The sequence below is a fragment of the Dendrobium catenatum genome, unplaced genomic scaffold (genome assembly GCF_001605985.2).
Source record: "Dendrobium catenatum unplaced genomic scaffold, ASM160598v2 fragScaff_scaffold_53, whole genome shotgun sequence".
Classification (NCBI taxonomy): Eukaryota; Viridiplantae; Streptophyta; class Magnoliopsida; order Asparagales; family Orchidaceae; genus Dendrobium; species Dendrobium catenatum.
Window position 1 is genome coordinate 231,062 of NW_021318515.1, and position 17,103 is coordinate 248,164.

Consider the following 17,103-nt stretch of genomic DNA (forward strand, 5'->3'; position numbering starts at 1 on the left):
ACGCCGAACGTAGTTCACCATCCAGAGACCAATCAAAATGCACCACATCAACGGTACTGAGCTCAGTACCGAGCCGGGTACCGAGTAGGAGGTGGCGTGACGCATTTTGATTGGTCTCCGAATCAATTCTGCATCCAGACAAAATAATTTCACGATTTGAAGACAACAGCACATCATGCAAATATTTATATATTATAAGATAAATAGAATCAATCTCAAAGGGCAAAACCGAAGAGAGGGATGTAAAAACTAACTTGAAATAAAGAAACAATAAAAATGATGGCATAAATGATCCACCAAATACCACATAACATTAAAATGCACTCCACCTCCTAAAGCTTCTACTAAGTGGTGAAGCAAAATCAGAAGGTAGCTACCAACCCCAAATGCATACCAGTGGGGGCTCAGCCATGGCAGCCAAGGATTAGTGGAAAAAGTTTCAAACTTTTTTTTTTGGAAACACTGCCTCTACTTTCCACTAATCATGGGCTGCCATGAGAGCACCAATTAGTATATCAGCACTTGTTAACTAAAAGGGAGAAAGCCTAATTGTGTGCTCGTCCTATCTTTACCCATAGTTCTATTGTTTTAAGACTCCTTTCTTTCTCCTAATGTTTACCTGGAAAAGCCTGAAGGTTCATTCATAGATACGCTTCCTCTTCAAAATGCTTGGAAATATTGCTACAGATCCAATCAAGAAGAGAACCACCAAGGTCTTGAAGTCATATAGATCTCCTAGGGATTTCAGGTCTCCGAGAGCAAGGCCAGCCTGTAGGTGGAAATTAAAATTTTTATACTAGAAAGCCAGTAAGAAAGCGGTCTCAAACGAAGCCTTAATGAAAAATATGCTTCAAGTGGTTTTAGGCTTTCATTTGGGACCGCTTTACGAGGCAATAAGAATGCTGTCCTAAACGAAGCCATAATTGGTTGGTGGAACTTACCCTAACGGTAATAAAAGAAGCGGGAATAAGGCCAATTAGAGTTGCGAAAAAGAATATGTGAAATGGTATGTCGACTATCGGAGACGCCAAGTTTATAAATGTGTTTGGTAAGGTTGGAGTTATCCTTAAAAACAGCATGTAATTGAGAAGCTTTTCCTTGCGTTTGGCAATCTGCATTGATATATATTTATATATATGAATGCCGCATTGATAAATAGTCATTAGAGTAATTGTGGGTGATTACCTCTGCCTGGAAAAATCTCAGCTTTTCCGGCCACAGCCAACTAGCTAAAGGCCTGCCAATAATTTTTGAGAGGAAGTAACAGGATGATGCACCAGCAGTTGCGGTAAAAACAACCAAAACAAGACCTTTGCCAACTCCAAAAAGAGCACCAGCTAGCAAAGACATGAAGATGGTTCCAGGAATCATAAATGTCTGCATGAAGATGTATACCGAACAATAGCCAAGCATGAAATTTACTTGGTAATCTGTTGCGTACACAGCAATATTATCTCTGCAAAAAGAGGAGAAAGTATTAAGGAAATGCAAACTACCATTCCAAAATCATAAATATGTTGACAAAAAATAAAAATAAAACAAAACTGTTCATCACAATTAATAAAAACTTGTTTAATTTCAGTGAACGATAATATAATAAATTCAAATATCACTCGTTAGATCATCAAGACATCTGCTGAAGAATTGTGGAAGAGGTTAACTTAGATTTGAACATGTACTGAACTATTTCCAATAAGAGACCAGAAAAGATAGACACGGAAATTAATGAAAACAAATTTACAGTAATGCCAACTGTTGCGTGTTGGTCCAGGTTTTAAGTTAGGTTGATCCGCATTGACATCTTATCCATATAAATCTCTATAAATAGAGTGTATAGGGTGATGTATAATTTGGAGAAAAATCTTAATAAAGCTTAAATTTTATTTCCTCCAAATTTCTGTGTATTCCCTCTCCTCCCTCTCCCTCACTCTCTCTTGCATGAAGAGCTCAAGAAGCCCTCAAGAATTCCTCCAAAATTTCTAGCACCAACGAATACATACAAGAATAAATAGACATGAAGTTCTCAAGAAGCTCTAAGAAGTAGGACATGAAATTCTCTTAAATTGTGTATTTTTTCAATTAATAAAAGTAAGAATTAATAGATTAACCAAAAAATTACATACACACAATTTATACATATATACACATATGCATACATATACATATACATCTATATATATACATATACAACCATATATTAGGAGCATTTCTCTTCAAACATCTTCCACCCTTCATCCAAATTTTTAAACAGATGAGAATTAAACGACTAAATGATATTTTTTTGTTACACATATAAACTACAAATTTTACAAGTCTAAAAAGCCACCATTCAAAAATACGAAGGAAGGTTGAAAAATGGATGACGAAAAAGCTCATATCCTTCTAAAGCTTAAATACAATGCGAACATCTACCGAATAAATTCTAGTTTTTATTCACCTTCAAGCTTAATCAGTGACTTGGGCGTTAGATGGTCTTCCCACATACAAAATCTATGGGCACAAGATTACTAACCTTTTATTTTGCTGATTTTGTCCAGAACAGACAGCCCACTAACCTAAATTCTACGGGCATTCAATAACATTTTCAACAGCAATAAAAAAGATAATGAAAAAATATATATTTTAAGGTTTGATGAGGTATGAAGAAGAGAATGCCATTTCCTGTAATGCATCTCACTACATATATAGCAGACATAATGACTGTCAAAACAATATTGTTAATTACAGGCATCCATACTCGAATTCCTTTAATGGTCAATAAAATGTAAGGAAATTCTACATCACACATTAAACCAAACGAAAAAAAAGCATGTCTTGCCCAGCAATATATTGTCCATATGTCCATCCATCCATCCATGATAGCCTTTTACCCGAGTACTCCAATTTATGATACTAGCCATCATCATCATCATAATAAATTTATGTGCTAACTATCCAAAATTGTCAAAGGATTCGTGACCTAATCGTTGCAAAAGATTGTTTCACCAAGGTCATGAATTTGAGTCACATATTCTAAGACTTATAGATCACCTTTCTAAAAAAAGGCATTCAAAATCAGCTTTAGTGATCACCGTTGCAGAGTTTCTCTCCTTCATTTGATTAAACACATTTTGATTTTAGATGTTTTGTTCTACCGATATGTTTTAAGTGCATGTGTCTTTTAATTAAAGTGAATTTTTACATGTCGATGTATAGATAGAAAATCATTAAAGTTCTAAGAGAAGTGCTTTGGAAAGTTCTTAAAAAGAAAGGAGTTAATAGCGCTTATATTCAAATAATTAAAGATATGTATGCAGGAGCTATTACTTGTGTTCAAACACAAGGTGGTTTGACCAAGTATTTTCCTATTTCAGTTGGATTCCATCATGGATCAGACTTAAGCTCATATCTTATTGTTTAGTCATGGATGTTCTCACTAGACATTTGCAAGAGGATGTACCTTGGTGTATGCTTTTTGTTGATGATATTCTTTTTGTTGATAAGACTAGAGAGGGAGTTGAAGGTAAACTTGAATTATGGAGGTCAACCTTAGAGTCTAAAGGTTTATGCTTAAGTAGATCTAAAGCTGAATATATGGAGTGTAATTTTAGTAATAATAGATCTAGTGAAGGGATTGTGACTTTGGGCGATCAAGTTATTAATAAGAGTACCCATTTTAGATATCTTGGATATATTGTTCAGAGTGATGGTAAAATAGATGGAGATATTATCAGCAGAATTCAAGTTGGATGATTGGAGTGGAGGAATGCATAGGGCTTGTTCTGTGATAGAAAAGTCCCCCACAAACTTAAGGGAAAATTCTATAAAATGTTGGTGAGACCTGCAATGCTTTATGGTGTCAAATGTTGGCCATTAAAAGAGAAGCATAATACTAAGTTAAGTGTTGCAAAGATGAGGATGCTCAGGTGGATGAGTGGCCTTACCGTTATAGATAGGATACAAAATGAGCATATACGTGAAAAGGTTGGAGTTGCTCCAGTGGAAAATAATATTAGAGAGAGTCGCCTTAGATGGTTTGGTCACATAAAAAGGCGGCCTTACGACGACCCAGTTAAGAGAGTAGCATTTAACTTAATGTACCATTGTATACTTTTTTCGTGATTCTTGCGCAGGTTTTATGGGAAATATTTTGATGTGCAAGACTATTGAATTTAATATAATGACATTAAAATACATGGTTGCGTGACTAGAATATTGATTGGAGTAAAGCATGCATCAAATCCTGGGAATAACATGATTTCTTTGATTGATCTTGGTCAAGCAAGATGGATGTCTCAAAGGATGTTCAAGTTCCTATCATTTGCAAATGCGCATTATTTGTCATGAAGATAAAAAAGGTTGGCAAACTCGCTTGGGATTTATAGGGAACAAGTGAGGTTACTTTGATTTCAAATCATCAACTTTAAATCGTTATGATGCCAAAAGCAAAAAAAAAAAAAGAAGTAAGCTTCATAGCTAGAGTTTCAAGTTTTTAAACAAAAGAAAGCACATACTAAGGGGAAGATCGATGGAAATCTAAAAATATGTCATAAAAAAACATAGAGAGTGATCTATATGAATTATATAACCGTATTTTGATCTAAAACTATCTATCACTAAATTTCATTTTTTTTCTATTAATTTATTATGTGTAAAACACACATATGATATTGATATTGGTTCTTATGTGAATAGAATGTGCTCTCGGGTACCCTAAAAAGTTTGTTTAAGTCCAACTCCTTATTGCATGCTTTCACCTCAACCCAATTCCAATATGCACATATGGAGTCTAGAAGTTTCACCTCATAAAGTATTTTTTTCCATTATCTAATTTTTGTTCTCCATCATATTTCGATGCTATTGCAACATTATAAACCCTACTTCATGTTTCTATTATTGTTTTAGGACCTCATTAACTACTTTTTTCATTATTTATCTCGCATTTATGCTTATTATTAAAACATTGTTGTTGTCTCAAAGGTTTCGGGCAACTAGCAGCTGCTTGTCTTGTCTTGAACATTACCTTTGAAGTACCGTCTTACTCTTTATAGCCTTGAACACGGGGTTTGGTTACCACTTATGTCTCTCTATCCCACTTACAGTTCTGCCTCTTACTCGCATTTTCACCCTTTTGGAACTCTATTTACAATAATTTGCTTCTTATTTTGCTAATGGAATTCATGGAAGAGATTGAAATTCCTGTTATATGTATTAAAACTTGTTATTTTGAGTTGGTTCTTACAGATTGTGTAAAAATTCTTATTTTGGATCCTTTTAAGGTACTGAATAAGTCCCTAAGAAGCGCATAAAATAAATGAACAGTGAATGCTAAAATGCAATTCCAATTTTCCTCACCTCATGTGTTTGAATGTCGGACATAAGTTCTTCATATATACTGATGGCTATTTCCAGTTAAAGACTTCTTATACCAGTGTGAGATTTGGTTCTGGAGTTTGGGTGATTTCTATCCTTATTTTTATCTAGTAAATTATTGAGTAATTGGTTTTGCGTAATGAGTCAAATTCTGTCAATTAAAATACCTGTTAGGTCTTGGTTATTTGTTATATTTTATTTTGGTTATTATTTTCCCTATGAAATTTCAGGTTTTCATGATCATTAAATCGTTTTTGGGAATGAACAAAATGTGTTTCCATACACAAAAAGTTATAAGTTAAAATAGAAACAAAACTCTTGCGTAAAAATTAAATGAAAATAGAAACAAAACTCATCATTAAGTTCTCTTTTCAGTACTTTGATTTAAGGTCCTAACATTTTAAAACAAACTGAATCCTTTCTACCATTATTAAAAGCTTGCCAAGCTAATGTTAAGCTCCAGCACCACCATTGCTCATGCTACAGAGTATGTTGCAATGCCAAGTCATTTTCCGTAGCGATTAGAACAGGGAGACAACCACTTCAAGGTAAAAGGATTCAATGATAAGTGCGCTTTTTGGTATAAGTTGAATCACCAACATGTGCAAAGAATATGCTCCACAGGTATCTCCCATGTTTTAAGCCCATCCATCATTTGGGTTGTCTTGTTGCATGGCAATTATGCTTATAGATTTTTGGGGTTTTTGGAGTTTAAATAGCTTCCAATGAGGACAACCAAGCACTATCTGGAATATATTGTGACAATATTAAGTCAAACATCCATCGATATTTTTTCTAAGTTTTGGTCCTCTAATTAATTCTAATGAAGGAAATGAATTGAATTGTAGGCTCCACTGATTTCATTAGTTTTCTAATAATTTAGTTTATTTGAGATGGTGAAGACAGAGGTAGTGGAGCTTACATTATAACTAAAAGAGAGTATCTTCTCCTTCTATGCATAGTACTGAGCATTTTATTACTACTGAAGGGGGGAAATAAGCAACTAAGTGAATCAATAAGCTCTTAATTAAGCTACAATTTTATATGTAGATCTCATGCATAATAATGCATGTAGTTCAATCTTTGCTTACCATCTAGTGAAGGGATCATCATATTGGTTTTATTTAGATCTTTATGTTTAATACCCATTTGAGTCATCCTTCTATTTTACAAGATATTATAAGTTTTCTTATTTATTTAACTTGAGATGTTTGTAGCTTCTCTTTTTGATGAGATTAGGTGTATTTGTACTTGGGAAGAATGTGGTTCTTATGTGCCTCAAAGATTTATACACGTGTAAGTTCTAGTGGATCGGCTCAATAAGTCTGGTATATGACTTTACTGTTATTACTTCAATCAATCAACAATGAGTCTGGCTTGACAATCCAAACCATTTTCTCTTCAGAAAAATAAAGCCTCCCTCTCCCCCTCCCAGAAAAGCCCAATTATTGATGCAATAGTCTAAACACAGCGACAAATTTATGCAAACCATAAAAGTAGCGCCTCAAAAAGATCTATAGGTCTGTCTACCACAGAAACCTAAATATATAATTAAAGCAAAGATAATACGCGAGCCTCAGAGTCAATAACTGGTGAAATCCTGTAGTCTTTAATCCAGCTAAGAGTTACAATATAGCTCAACACTAGTAGAGTTATATATAGACGTAACGCCAAAAAAAAAAAAAAAGCTCTTAGAGACAATTAAGATGTAAGTCATCTTCAACGCTTCAAACTTCATAAGTTCTGGATTGGGCCTACTATCACACGCTCCTGCTCCAGAGACGAAACTTTACGGTTCATAGTAACAGCATACCCCCAGCTGCGCAAGGATTTCGTACTCAACGCAACAGCCCACAGTTCATAATACTCAGTTTGGCCCTACGGCTATAAGCCTAATGTCTCTCCGTTCCTTTCTCCCCATCAAGCAACTCTACTTCTCCCAACAATAAAAAAACCGGTTGCCCTCATGCCCATATGTGCTTCAAAACCATATAAAAATTCATAAAAAACACAGCCGATGAAAATCTCACTTGAGAAGCCGGAGATCGGAAAGACTCCGCGGCAGACGGAGAATCTTCTCGTACTCTTCCCTGGGCATTGTGCTGAATATAGAAAGGATGCCGACGACGAACGTGACAAAAACAGCGATTGCGGCAGCCAGTTCACACCGCGATAGTGGAAACCTAGAATCCGACCTCGCCTTCTTGCTCGTCGGCGAGTCCTCGCCTCCGGAGGCGGCGCTCTCCTCATCACGTACCCTCGGAAGCGCCATTACCAAGAAGAATGCAGAGAGGGTGGTGAACGCAGAGGAGGCCAGAGCGATCGCTCAAATTTTCATCTGCATCGACACAGCAATCATCGAAAATCTCGCGAAAGTTTCCAATTACGCCACTCGATTCCGCAAAATAGAGCCGATTGCTGAGAGAAGCCGAACGGCACCGACGGGGCAAGAGTTGAAAGCAAATCCACCGATCTGGACCCGTTTTCCCGAGGATGAAGAAGAAAGAGAAGACACGACAAGGGTTTATCAACTCGCCGGTGGGTAAATGGTACGGCGTCAAAGGTATACGCAGACTTTTATTCCAAAGCGAGGAAGAAGAGGTGGTGGGTTCATTAAAATGTCCATGCGTTGGTGATGATCAATTTTGCGGATGTGTGCTTGTACCTATGCGAATGTACAGATCCACCGTTGATTTATATCAAAGGATATCTTGGCCGTTTGTCTGTTTGTTTCTTGGGTGACCGCATGGGGATTTTAAAGCGGGGAATCGTATGCGAAGCTTCTCGATCCGGTTGGAGCGCCTTGCAGCTCACTTGTTGCTTCCGAGGCTCAGATGAGTTAATGAAATGCGTGCGTTTTGGGTTGGGATACGTAGAACCGATTTGACTGAGTACGCTTCAAAACGAAATTGATATTTTTTAATTAAAATCAAATTAAATTTGACTATTAATGTGGTCAATTTTAAATTGCCTTCAATTCAATTATTAGCTTTAAAAAATTATTTAAAGAAATTCATTTATATATATATATCACAAATACAAGTTTCAGTATTCAAATAAATGAAAAAATTTCAAAAATATTATAAAAGTACATTTTAATAAGTGATAAATTCATTAAAAAATTAGAAAATGACACAACGAGACTTAAGCACCACATAAGTAATTAAGATTTGTGACACTTCTCGTTAGAAGAACATTAGGTGATTAGGTCATTGCAATTATCAATTTATTATTTTTTAATTATTGTAATATTGTATTGGAGTTCTTCATACCATTGCAATTCAAGATCACCTTTTATTTTATATTAAAATCATTCAATTTCTTTGTTTCCCTCCTCTCATTACCTCCAGAACATGCTCTCTTTTTTTAACGCTCTTTTTAACTCTTCACTCTCAATCTTGAGTCCCTCTAACTCTCTTGGTCTCATTCAAACTTTTTTTTTTATATAACATAGCAAATCAAAATGAACTTCTAGTAGTCGCATGTAACATACTTGTGCTTGTACTTTGATTTGTTAGGGGCGTATATGAGATTGTGATAGTGTATTTTCACTCTTAAAATTCTCACTATTGTATATTTAAGATAGATTAATTTTCTAATTCATTTCATGCGTTTTAAATGCATTTTTTTTTACTTCTTAATGATTAAAGCAATTGAAAGTTTTCTAAGATGTCGGAATAATTGTTGCAGTAGAGTGAGAAAGTTTAATGCCAAACTTTTCTAAGAAGATCTAACACACATATAGAGAAAAAAAAAAGATAAAAATTATAAAAAAAAAACTCCGAGTCTTTATATGAAAAACTTGAAAAAAAACTAAATAATGAGCTCTAGCCAGATTGAATAAAGTCTAATAGTGTCTATTGTCACTTACAAATGATGCATTTTCCTATAATTGGAAATGGTATTAATAAAATATAGTAGACATATAATATATAGAACTTATTTTATGATAGAAGTTGAAAGAATCCTATGGCATAAGAGTTATCTTTAAGTGATCATTTGTTGTTTATTTTGATCATTCTCCCTTGATGAGAGGAGTTCATAGACCAAAAAGCACACCATAAATCTTAGTGTTGATGTCAAGAATTACAGTTTGACATGTTGCATTAGTCATATTGTGGTTGGCATGCATTAATGTTATTGGCGACAGCATGTGTCAAAGTCAACGAGCCTTAGTGTAGCCAGACGATAATGGTCAGAGGATGATAATCAGATAATGATGGTTCTAGAACTGTAGTCAAGCAATAGTGGATTGAGGACTATAATTATTCTACATAAATCGAATGTTTGTCGTCAAGTGATAGCAATTGGAGAACCATAGTCGAACCACTACTATAGTCTAAGGACTATAGTCCAACAGTGGTGTTTGGGAAATCATATTTAAGCGGTGATGATTGATAGATTATAGTTAGTCAACAGTGGTACAAGTATCATAATCATGTTAGGTAGATAAGTTTTGAAAAACTCTTACATTTTAATCAAATCTCTTATCTCTAGTAATAAATTATATTAAGGTCAAGATCTCATATTTGAAAACACTTGCATTTTGTCAAAATTATTATACGTTAGAAATATCATTTAATTTTTAATAAGACATTTATATTTAATAAAATCTTATTTACTAATACAAAGCCTTATTTTGACAAAAAGGTTTAGAAGAATAATGAAGAGTCATTTGCACACCTTTTCATGAAATTAAGAGCCTATCTAGTTGCAAGTATTATAAGTGTAAAATAAAAGAATTGCATGAGTTTTAAATTGTTTATAATTTTTTTTAAGTAAATCAAATTCAAAGTGTTTATATAGGAAATTTATAATACTACAAAATATATGTTTTTAACAAAGTTGAAATTCTTTAAAATCAATCAAATTTTAAATATAGGAAAAAATCATACTGATGAAGCGTATCAAGTAAATCAAGATAGTTAATTTAAAACCCCAATTATAAGAGCTAAGGTTCATGGCCAGGCAAAAGATAAAAAAAGTCTCAATTGTGATAGGCTAATTAATATCTTATAATTTAGAGTATTTTAAATATATTTTAGATATAATTATTTCAACATTTTATTTTTCATTTGAGAACTTGTATAACCAACTATGACATAATTTGGAATAGATGATAAAATAAAACTAGGTTGTTAGAACTCCTCATTCATAAATGAGCACTAACCACCATTTTCCCTCCCATTTTCATCCATTTGATTCCTTAAAAATGGTTACCCAAAAGTTTTGTAATGCTTATAAATATGGATTGAAATAATTATAAATTTTTAATGGTAAATGAAGTATTTTGATTGAAAAATGCTCTTTATTTACTTAGTACTTAGGGGCTACAAGTAATTTGTCTATCTTTGATGAGTTAGGTAGTTAATTTTATATACATATTTAAGTTATTTGTTGCTCCACTTAAGTAGATGCTCCAAACACTTCAAACCTCTTCATCCACTTCATAAACATACTCTAAGACTAACATATCAAGTGATCAACAATCAAAATCTTGCATCTTCCCCAATGCCTTCTCTTAGACAAACTAGATAGAGTTAAGAGATAGTCTTGTTTCTTACACCTCAATGTCCCCACAAACCATCAAACTCTATCATCAACTCTAGAACATAATATCACATTTAAGCTAACCTTTACCATCATTTTCAACCATTTATCTCAAAAAACATTTCTCTCTAAAGTGAAATTGCAAAGTAGCTCAAAGTAACCTAAATTGGACTATTTTTAGCATTCTCACTAGAATACCCCGTTAAACCTCTCATCATTCAACCATAAACTCTCAAATATATCTTTGAGCATTAAATTAAAGATTCATAGACTTTTATAACTACTATTCTCATGAAAAGGCTACTCACCAACATCACATAGTCCAATACCTCATAGTTTCCACTTGTAGCCACCGTCATTGGCCAAAATCAGTCATCACAACCTTGATGCTACTACCTATCATTATTGACCACTACTTACCACAGCATGTCATTTCTCATCGCCACCACCAGCTGCTCACCCATCACCGCCTATCTCTACCTCCTATTATTGTCAATCATGAACTGCCAACTCATCGACCACTCTCTATATCACATGTTATATGTTGCCCATCGTTGCTACCATCACCAATCACTACAAACTACCATCACTAGCCACTTCCCACTACCATTCATTCTATTGTAATGTATTTGAAATGTATAATAACACACAAAAAAGTTTTTCATATATATTTGATTTGCAACAACCAAGTTAATCATGTAATTCTAAAATGCATGTATTTTAAACGAAACCAACCAAACAAACATTAGGTGACTTAAATTTACATATATTTATGTAAGGTGTTGATCCAATTTTAGTTAAGTTATTCCTGTTGGTTACCACAACAATATAAATCTCTATAAATATAGGTCATATGTGATGTATTAGATTGGGAAAATTTGAATAAAGCTTTAGGATAGATTTTCCTCCTCCAAATTCTACTCTCTTACCTCTTCGCCCTCTCTCTCTCTTGCAAGATGATAAAAAAGAGCTTAATAAGCTCTCAAGAACTCCTCCTAAATTTCCTAACAAATGGTATCAGAGCCTCATTGAGGCGATCTCAAGGTGGGGGAAGGTTATTGTCCAAGAAAGAGGGGAGGCAGCTACTGCTGGTGCTGTTGAAAGAGGTGTCATGCGAGTTTGGAAGAGAAAATAGGGTTCGGTCGTGGCAAGCATGCGATACAGGTGATCGGACGGAGGTGTCATGAGTTGGGAAGATGGAGGCTTTGCAAGATTTGCTTGGGATAGAATAAGAGCAGAGACAGAGCGGAACCGGGTCGCACGGGTCGCAGGATCGTGGTTGGGCCATTCGTGACGCACACTGGGATTGAGCAGAATATTGCACGAGCGATCACCTAAGAGAGAACGCTAGCAAGGAGAACGAAAGCTGCTAGGGCTAGCTAGCAATGGGCTTGTATTGATGGGGTATGGAGCGTAATTGTATATAGGAAGCCTGATGGGAGCAGGGTATGCTAGATGGGTAGGCCAGCCAGAGCGCAACATCGCGTAGGTATCGTGCAAGGAGATAAGTTGCGCGAGCTACATCCTTGCGCAAAGTTGGGTTCTAAGGTGCCACAGGCAATGCAGGTGAGTGGACACCGGAGGAAGGCTGTGTAGGTGGAGGTCAAGCGGGGTGCAGTGCAGGAGGTGTTTGCAGGGCTTGAGGGGCAGCTCGAACGTGTGGTGCTAGGGGCGAGGATAGCCACGAGGTACGAGAGTTCGAGCCGGAATCTCAAGAGGCTGTAGGGAGGCGGGTTGTCCAAGTGTGAGAGGCGGACCGCGCGCCGTAGATTCAAGATCCTTTTTCTTGATTAAAGATCGATCTAGATCTTTGAGGTGTAGTCAGGTTGCTCTTGGAGAGCAACACCAGGTCGGATTTGCTAGATTGGATGGCTAAGTCTCGGTATGCCGAGGAGAATTGTTGCAAGATGAATTTTTTTTAAAGTAAATTTGGACCAATGTTGAGATTGTTGTGATTGGTCTAATTTTATGTTATGTTGTCTCTTAGGTGCATTTTATCTTCCTAGTGTTATAAATAGCTTGTGTAGGGTGTTGTAAATAGAGCCCCTTCTAATAAGCCATTAAGGAGAAGGAATAAAAGAATTTAGGAATTTATGTAGTTTCCCTCTCTCTCTATCCTCATCTCTTCCAAGAACCTGAATAAAACTTTTTTCCTCCCTAAGAATCTCTAACAATTTGATTTAAAAAAAAAATTAATGACTTAAATTTAGAGGAAAAAAGGAAAAAAAAACACTCACATTGAGATTACACCCAACACTTCCGAGAGAAGTTCTCGGAAAATCCAAAGGGATACTAACAGGGGATGTAGTTACTGCGATAGTTTAGTTAAAAGGAAGTTAATTAGAATCCAAAGCTCATTAACTAGATAATTAAAGCTAAAATTAAAATAATAATTTGTAGCCATTCATAGTTGCAAGGAAATGGACGAATTTTTTTAGAATGATTAGCAATAAATTACATAAAATATAACTCGAAATTATGAATTTGAAAAAGCATTCTTCTTTGTTAATCATTCGATCATAAAATGAAGGGATCACAGATCTATACATTTTAGAAAGTTTGTATTAGCACACCTTAAAATTTTGACAGGTTATATTTAGAGGATATTTGATTTGAAGTAAAGTTGTTGTAAAGTAATTCTTTTATATGGATTTAAAAATATTAGTATTTAATTGGATGAAAAAAAAAACAAAATAAAAGAAATGCAGTGCAAAACGTTTTAGTTCATTTTTGAGATAAAGTTTGCTTAGTTTTGAGTGAAAATCATTTTTCACTATAAGCAATCTCTGTTGCCACAACTCGCCACCATTGTAATGACATAAACTCTTAACTATCGAGATATTGTCCGCTTTGACCTAAGAGCCTCACAATTTTGTCATTTTGATATAATTTTCCAGTAGGTCACCCATCCCAGAATTGCTCTGGGATGAGCACGCTTAACTATGAAGTTTCTTAATGAAATTCTAATTATTACACCAATAGACGCTTTGATGTTTTAAGAGTTTAACTTCTTTTACTTAATGGGTTTCACAATCTCCCCCACTTAAGTAAGTAACGTTCTAATCAGCATCTTTTCTCATAATCATCCATCATGCAAATAACATTCTAGAGGTGACCCCTATAAGTTCATGTGGTGGCACCTGTCATGTAGCACTTTGTCCCATACAAGATTTAAGAGGTGGCTCCCATGTTGTATCACTTTGTCTTGTATGACACTTAGTTTTCATCTTTTGACTGATTTATTACTCGGATATCATTTGTAATATATTAAACTCTTAACTATCGAGATACTGTCTGCTTTAGCCTAAGAGTCTCATGATTTTGTCTTGTTGGTATAACTTCCTAGTAGGCCACCCACCTAGAATTGATCTAGGATGAGTACGTTTAATTACGGAGTTTCTTAATGAAATTCCAACCATTATACCAATAGACACCTCAATATTTAAGAGTTTAGATTCTTTTACTTAAAGGTTTTACAGCCGTCATCACTCGTCATCGTTCGCCACTCCCTCCATCATCTAATTTTTTTTACTTTGAATCAAACAAAAAATTTATTTACTTGCATTTATTCTACACTCATTTAAACAACACCAAAATATTTCTTTTATATTTCCTTCTTTTTATCCTGCATTATATTCCTTTTTCAGCAAACCCAATAACCCCTCAAATCATATTTATAGTAAAATAGAGTAATTTTAATTTCTCATACAAATTAAAAAATAATAAAAATAATTATGAAATATATAATAAAGTAATAAATTATTAAAATTTTAAATATAATCATTAAAAAAAATTGACATATTTAAAATAATATTAAATTCAATTTACTAAAATATTAATTAGAATATCCTAACCCACAATTGACCTCGAACGATAGAAAAAATCACAATGGATAAACAAATTGGATTATTGGGTTTCTTAAATAATTTTTTTAATCTTTGGAATCAAACGACGGCACTGAATGATTTTAAAATAACTAAAATGCATTCACGTTGCGCGCGTTCCATCACCGGTAGATCCCAACATCGGGTCGGGTCAGGTCAACCCGGCAACCTGTTGGGTCGGGTTCGGGTTCGGATTTTCGACCCGTTTGTCTACCCGGATCGGGTTAGGGTCGACCCGTTTGAACCCGAGTTAGTTCCGGATTCGACCTGTGACCCGAAATTGACACCCCTACTCTCAACATAGACCCATCTTCTCCTTTAGACATATCGACACCTTCCCCTAGCGAGCGCTATCAAGAAGTGCTCTATCGATCTCTACAGGCATCGTCAGTCCCGTTAATGCTTCACCCAAGTGAACTTCAAAACTCATTTTCTTCTTCACAAATTACTGATCGCATAAATTTCTTTTCCCTTAATTTCCCCAACGAAAGAAATAAGCACCAATAGATTGTGTCATTTGAACCAATTTCTAAACAGTTTAAAGCAATTTCTAATGAGTGTGAACTAATTTTGAAGGACTTTGACTCCAGGAATCTAAGAGATTCTCTCTTGTTAGGGGCAATTTCGTCAAAAAGAAACATTCAATCATATTTCTCCAAAAAAATTATGGATGGTCGACCAATTATCATAGTATGAGGTGTGTATATAGTCAGATTTCCTGTAATTTCTAGCCTCTTCAAAACTTTTTTTTAATAAAGCTTATTGGGTTGGCATTGATCAAAGAAAAATAAGAGAACAATAGCGATGTAAACGAACAAAGTTGAGCTCAAGATAGCTATGACTCTATTTTATTTAGCTTGAAGTTGGTTTTTTAGATCAACAATTTGCTTCAGCTAGACTCGTGAGCTTGACCTCACCTAAAAATTTGAAACCATGATGTTTGCTGGCTAGAGAAGGCATCGAGAACGGTGGTAGCTTGTTGTAAAATGCATCATGATGTGACCTAATTAGAGAAGGCATGGAATATGGAGGCATGACGACAGCTCTATGGAGAAGGCATCAATGATATCGATGGGCTTTGAAGAAGAAGAGTTTGTGAGACGTGCAACTTGAACTTTAATCTATGAGTTTACCTTTGAATTATGAATGAGAGATGATGATTTAATTGAGAGGGTAGAAACTTTATTTAAGATTTTAGCATTGGATGTTTTATCTAGCTAGCTTGCAAGCCAACGTGTCAAATTCTTATCAATTCGAAAGTCTAATCATATATTAAATTATCTATAATCTTAGTTGTAGCTTGTGAGTTGATAAGTTCGTCATATGAGCTCATTAATGACTCGAACTCGAGATGACTATTGAGTAGGTTTGTCTCACTTACTTCCTTAGATAATAACAAATAAACTATCCTTACCAACTTTACTAATCTCAAAAAATTTAATTTAGAGCTGTATATACAATAATAATCATAATGTTATGGTTCAACGATATTAAATGTGAAAAAATAAAAATTGTAATATGCTATGGACGACAAATATAAATTCATAAATCTATTAATTAAATTGCTAATTAATTTTTAAATCAAATATTGATTTGTTAGTTATTTTATTAATTTGCACTAGTTTTTAAATTTCATATTCTTGCCTTTTTTTTTTTAATCTAACATGTTTCTCTCTTGTATAGTCTTGTATATACAATTGGTATAGGTTTGTTTATTGTTTTTGCCTTTATGAAGTTAATAGGTGAGACCGAGGGCTAGGTGGAGAACCGAGTGCACAATCGTGACCTGCAAGCGAAGTCAAGGGCGAATTATTACGTCCGGTCACTGGACGACCGGACAACCAATCCTGACGCGCCACATCACCTGAATACATTGGATCCCAGTGTATTTTGATGACGTGGCGTGTCTGGATTGATGTCTGGACGAATTCGGACACCAGAATAATTTGCCAAAGCCAAGAGCAAGGGAGGCGAGTGAGACAACAGTTTCCAATTCTTGGGGAAGGAAGCGACCGAAAAGTTTATGTTCTTCTTGTGATTTCAAGTAATAGCTAGAGGGAGGAGAAGAAACGAAAGCCCTACTTCTGCATGATCTTGGTGAAGCCGAGAAGGAGGTTTAAAAAGCTTTTTCTTGCTCACAACCAAAGCAAGGAGGTTTGGTTGGTGAAATTGTAAATAAAATATTACAAAATTGTCCTTTTCAATAATGTAAAAAAAATAATCTCCTCATGTTTAATTAGTGTGCCGGCCCAGAAAGTCATGTTCCCGTAAATTTACTAATTTATATTTAATTTTTGTTTTTTATATTAATCGGTCT

At 34.8% G+C, this 17,103-nt stretch overlaps 1 protein-coding gene across 1 annotated transcript; it reads right to left on the reverse strand.

Moving 5' to 3' along the window:
• Positions 1-241: 241 nt before the first annotated feature.
• On the reverse strand, positions 242-8,053 carry LOC110116087 (uncharacterized membrane protein At4g09580). Its single transcript, XM_020849545.2, has 4 exons — positions 7,383-8,053; positions 1,186-1,456; positions 942-1,112; positions 242-769 (listed from the first exon to the last, which is right to left on the reverse strand). The coding sequence occupies exons 1-4, from the start codon at positions 7,622-7,624 to the stop codon at positions 638-640; spliced, it is 816 nt and encodes a 271-aa protein (XP_020705204.1). The 5' UTR covers positions 7,625-8,053; the 3' UTR covers positions 242-637.
• Positions 8,054-17,103: the final 9,050 nt, after the last annotated feature.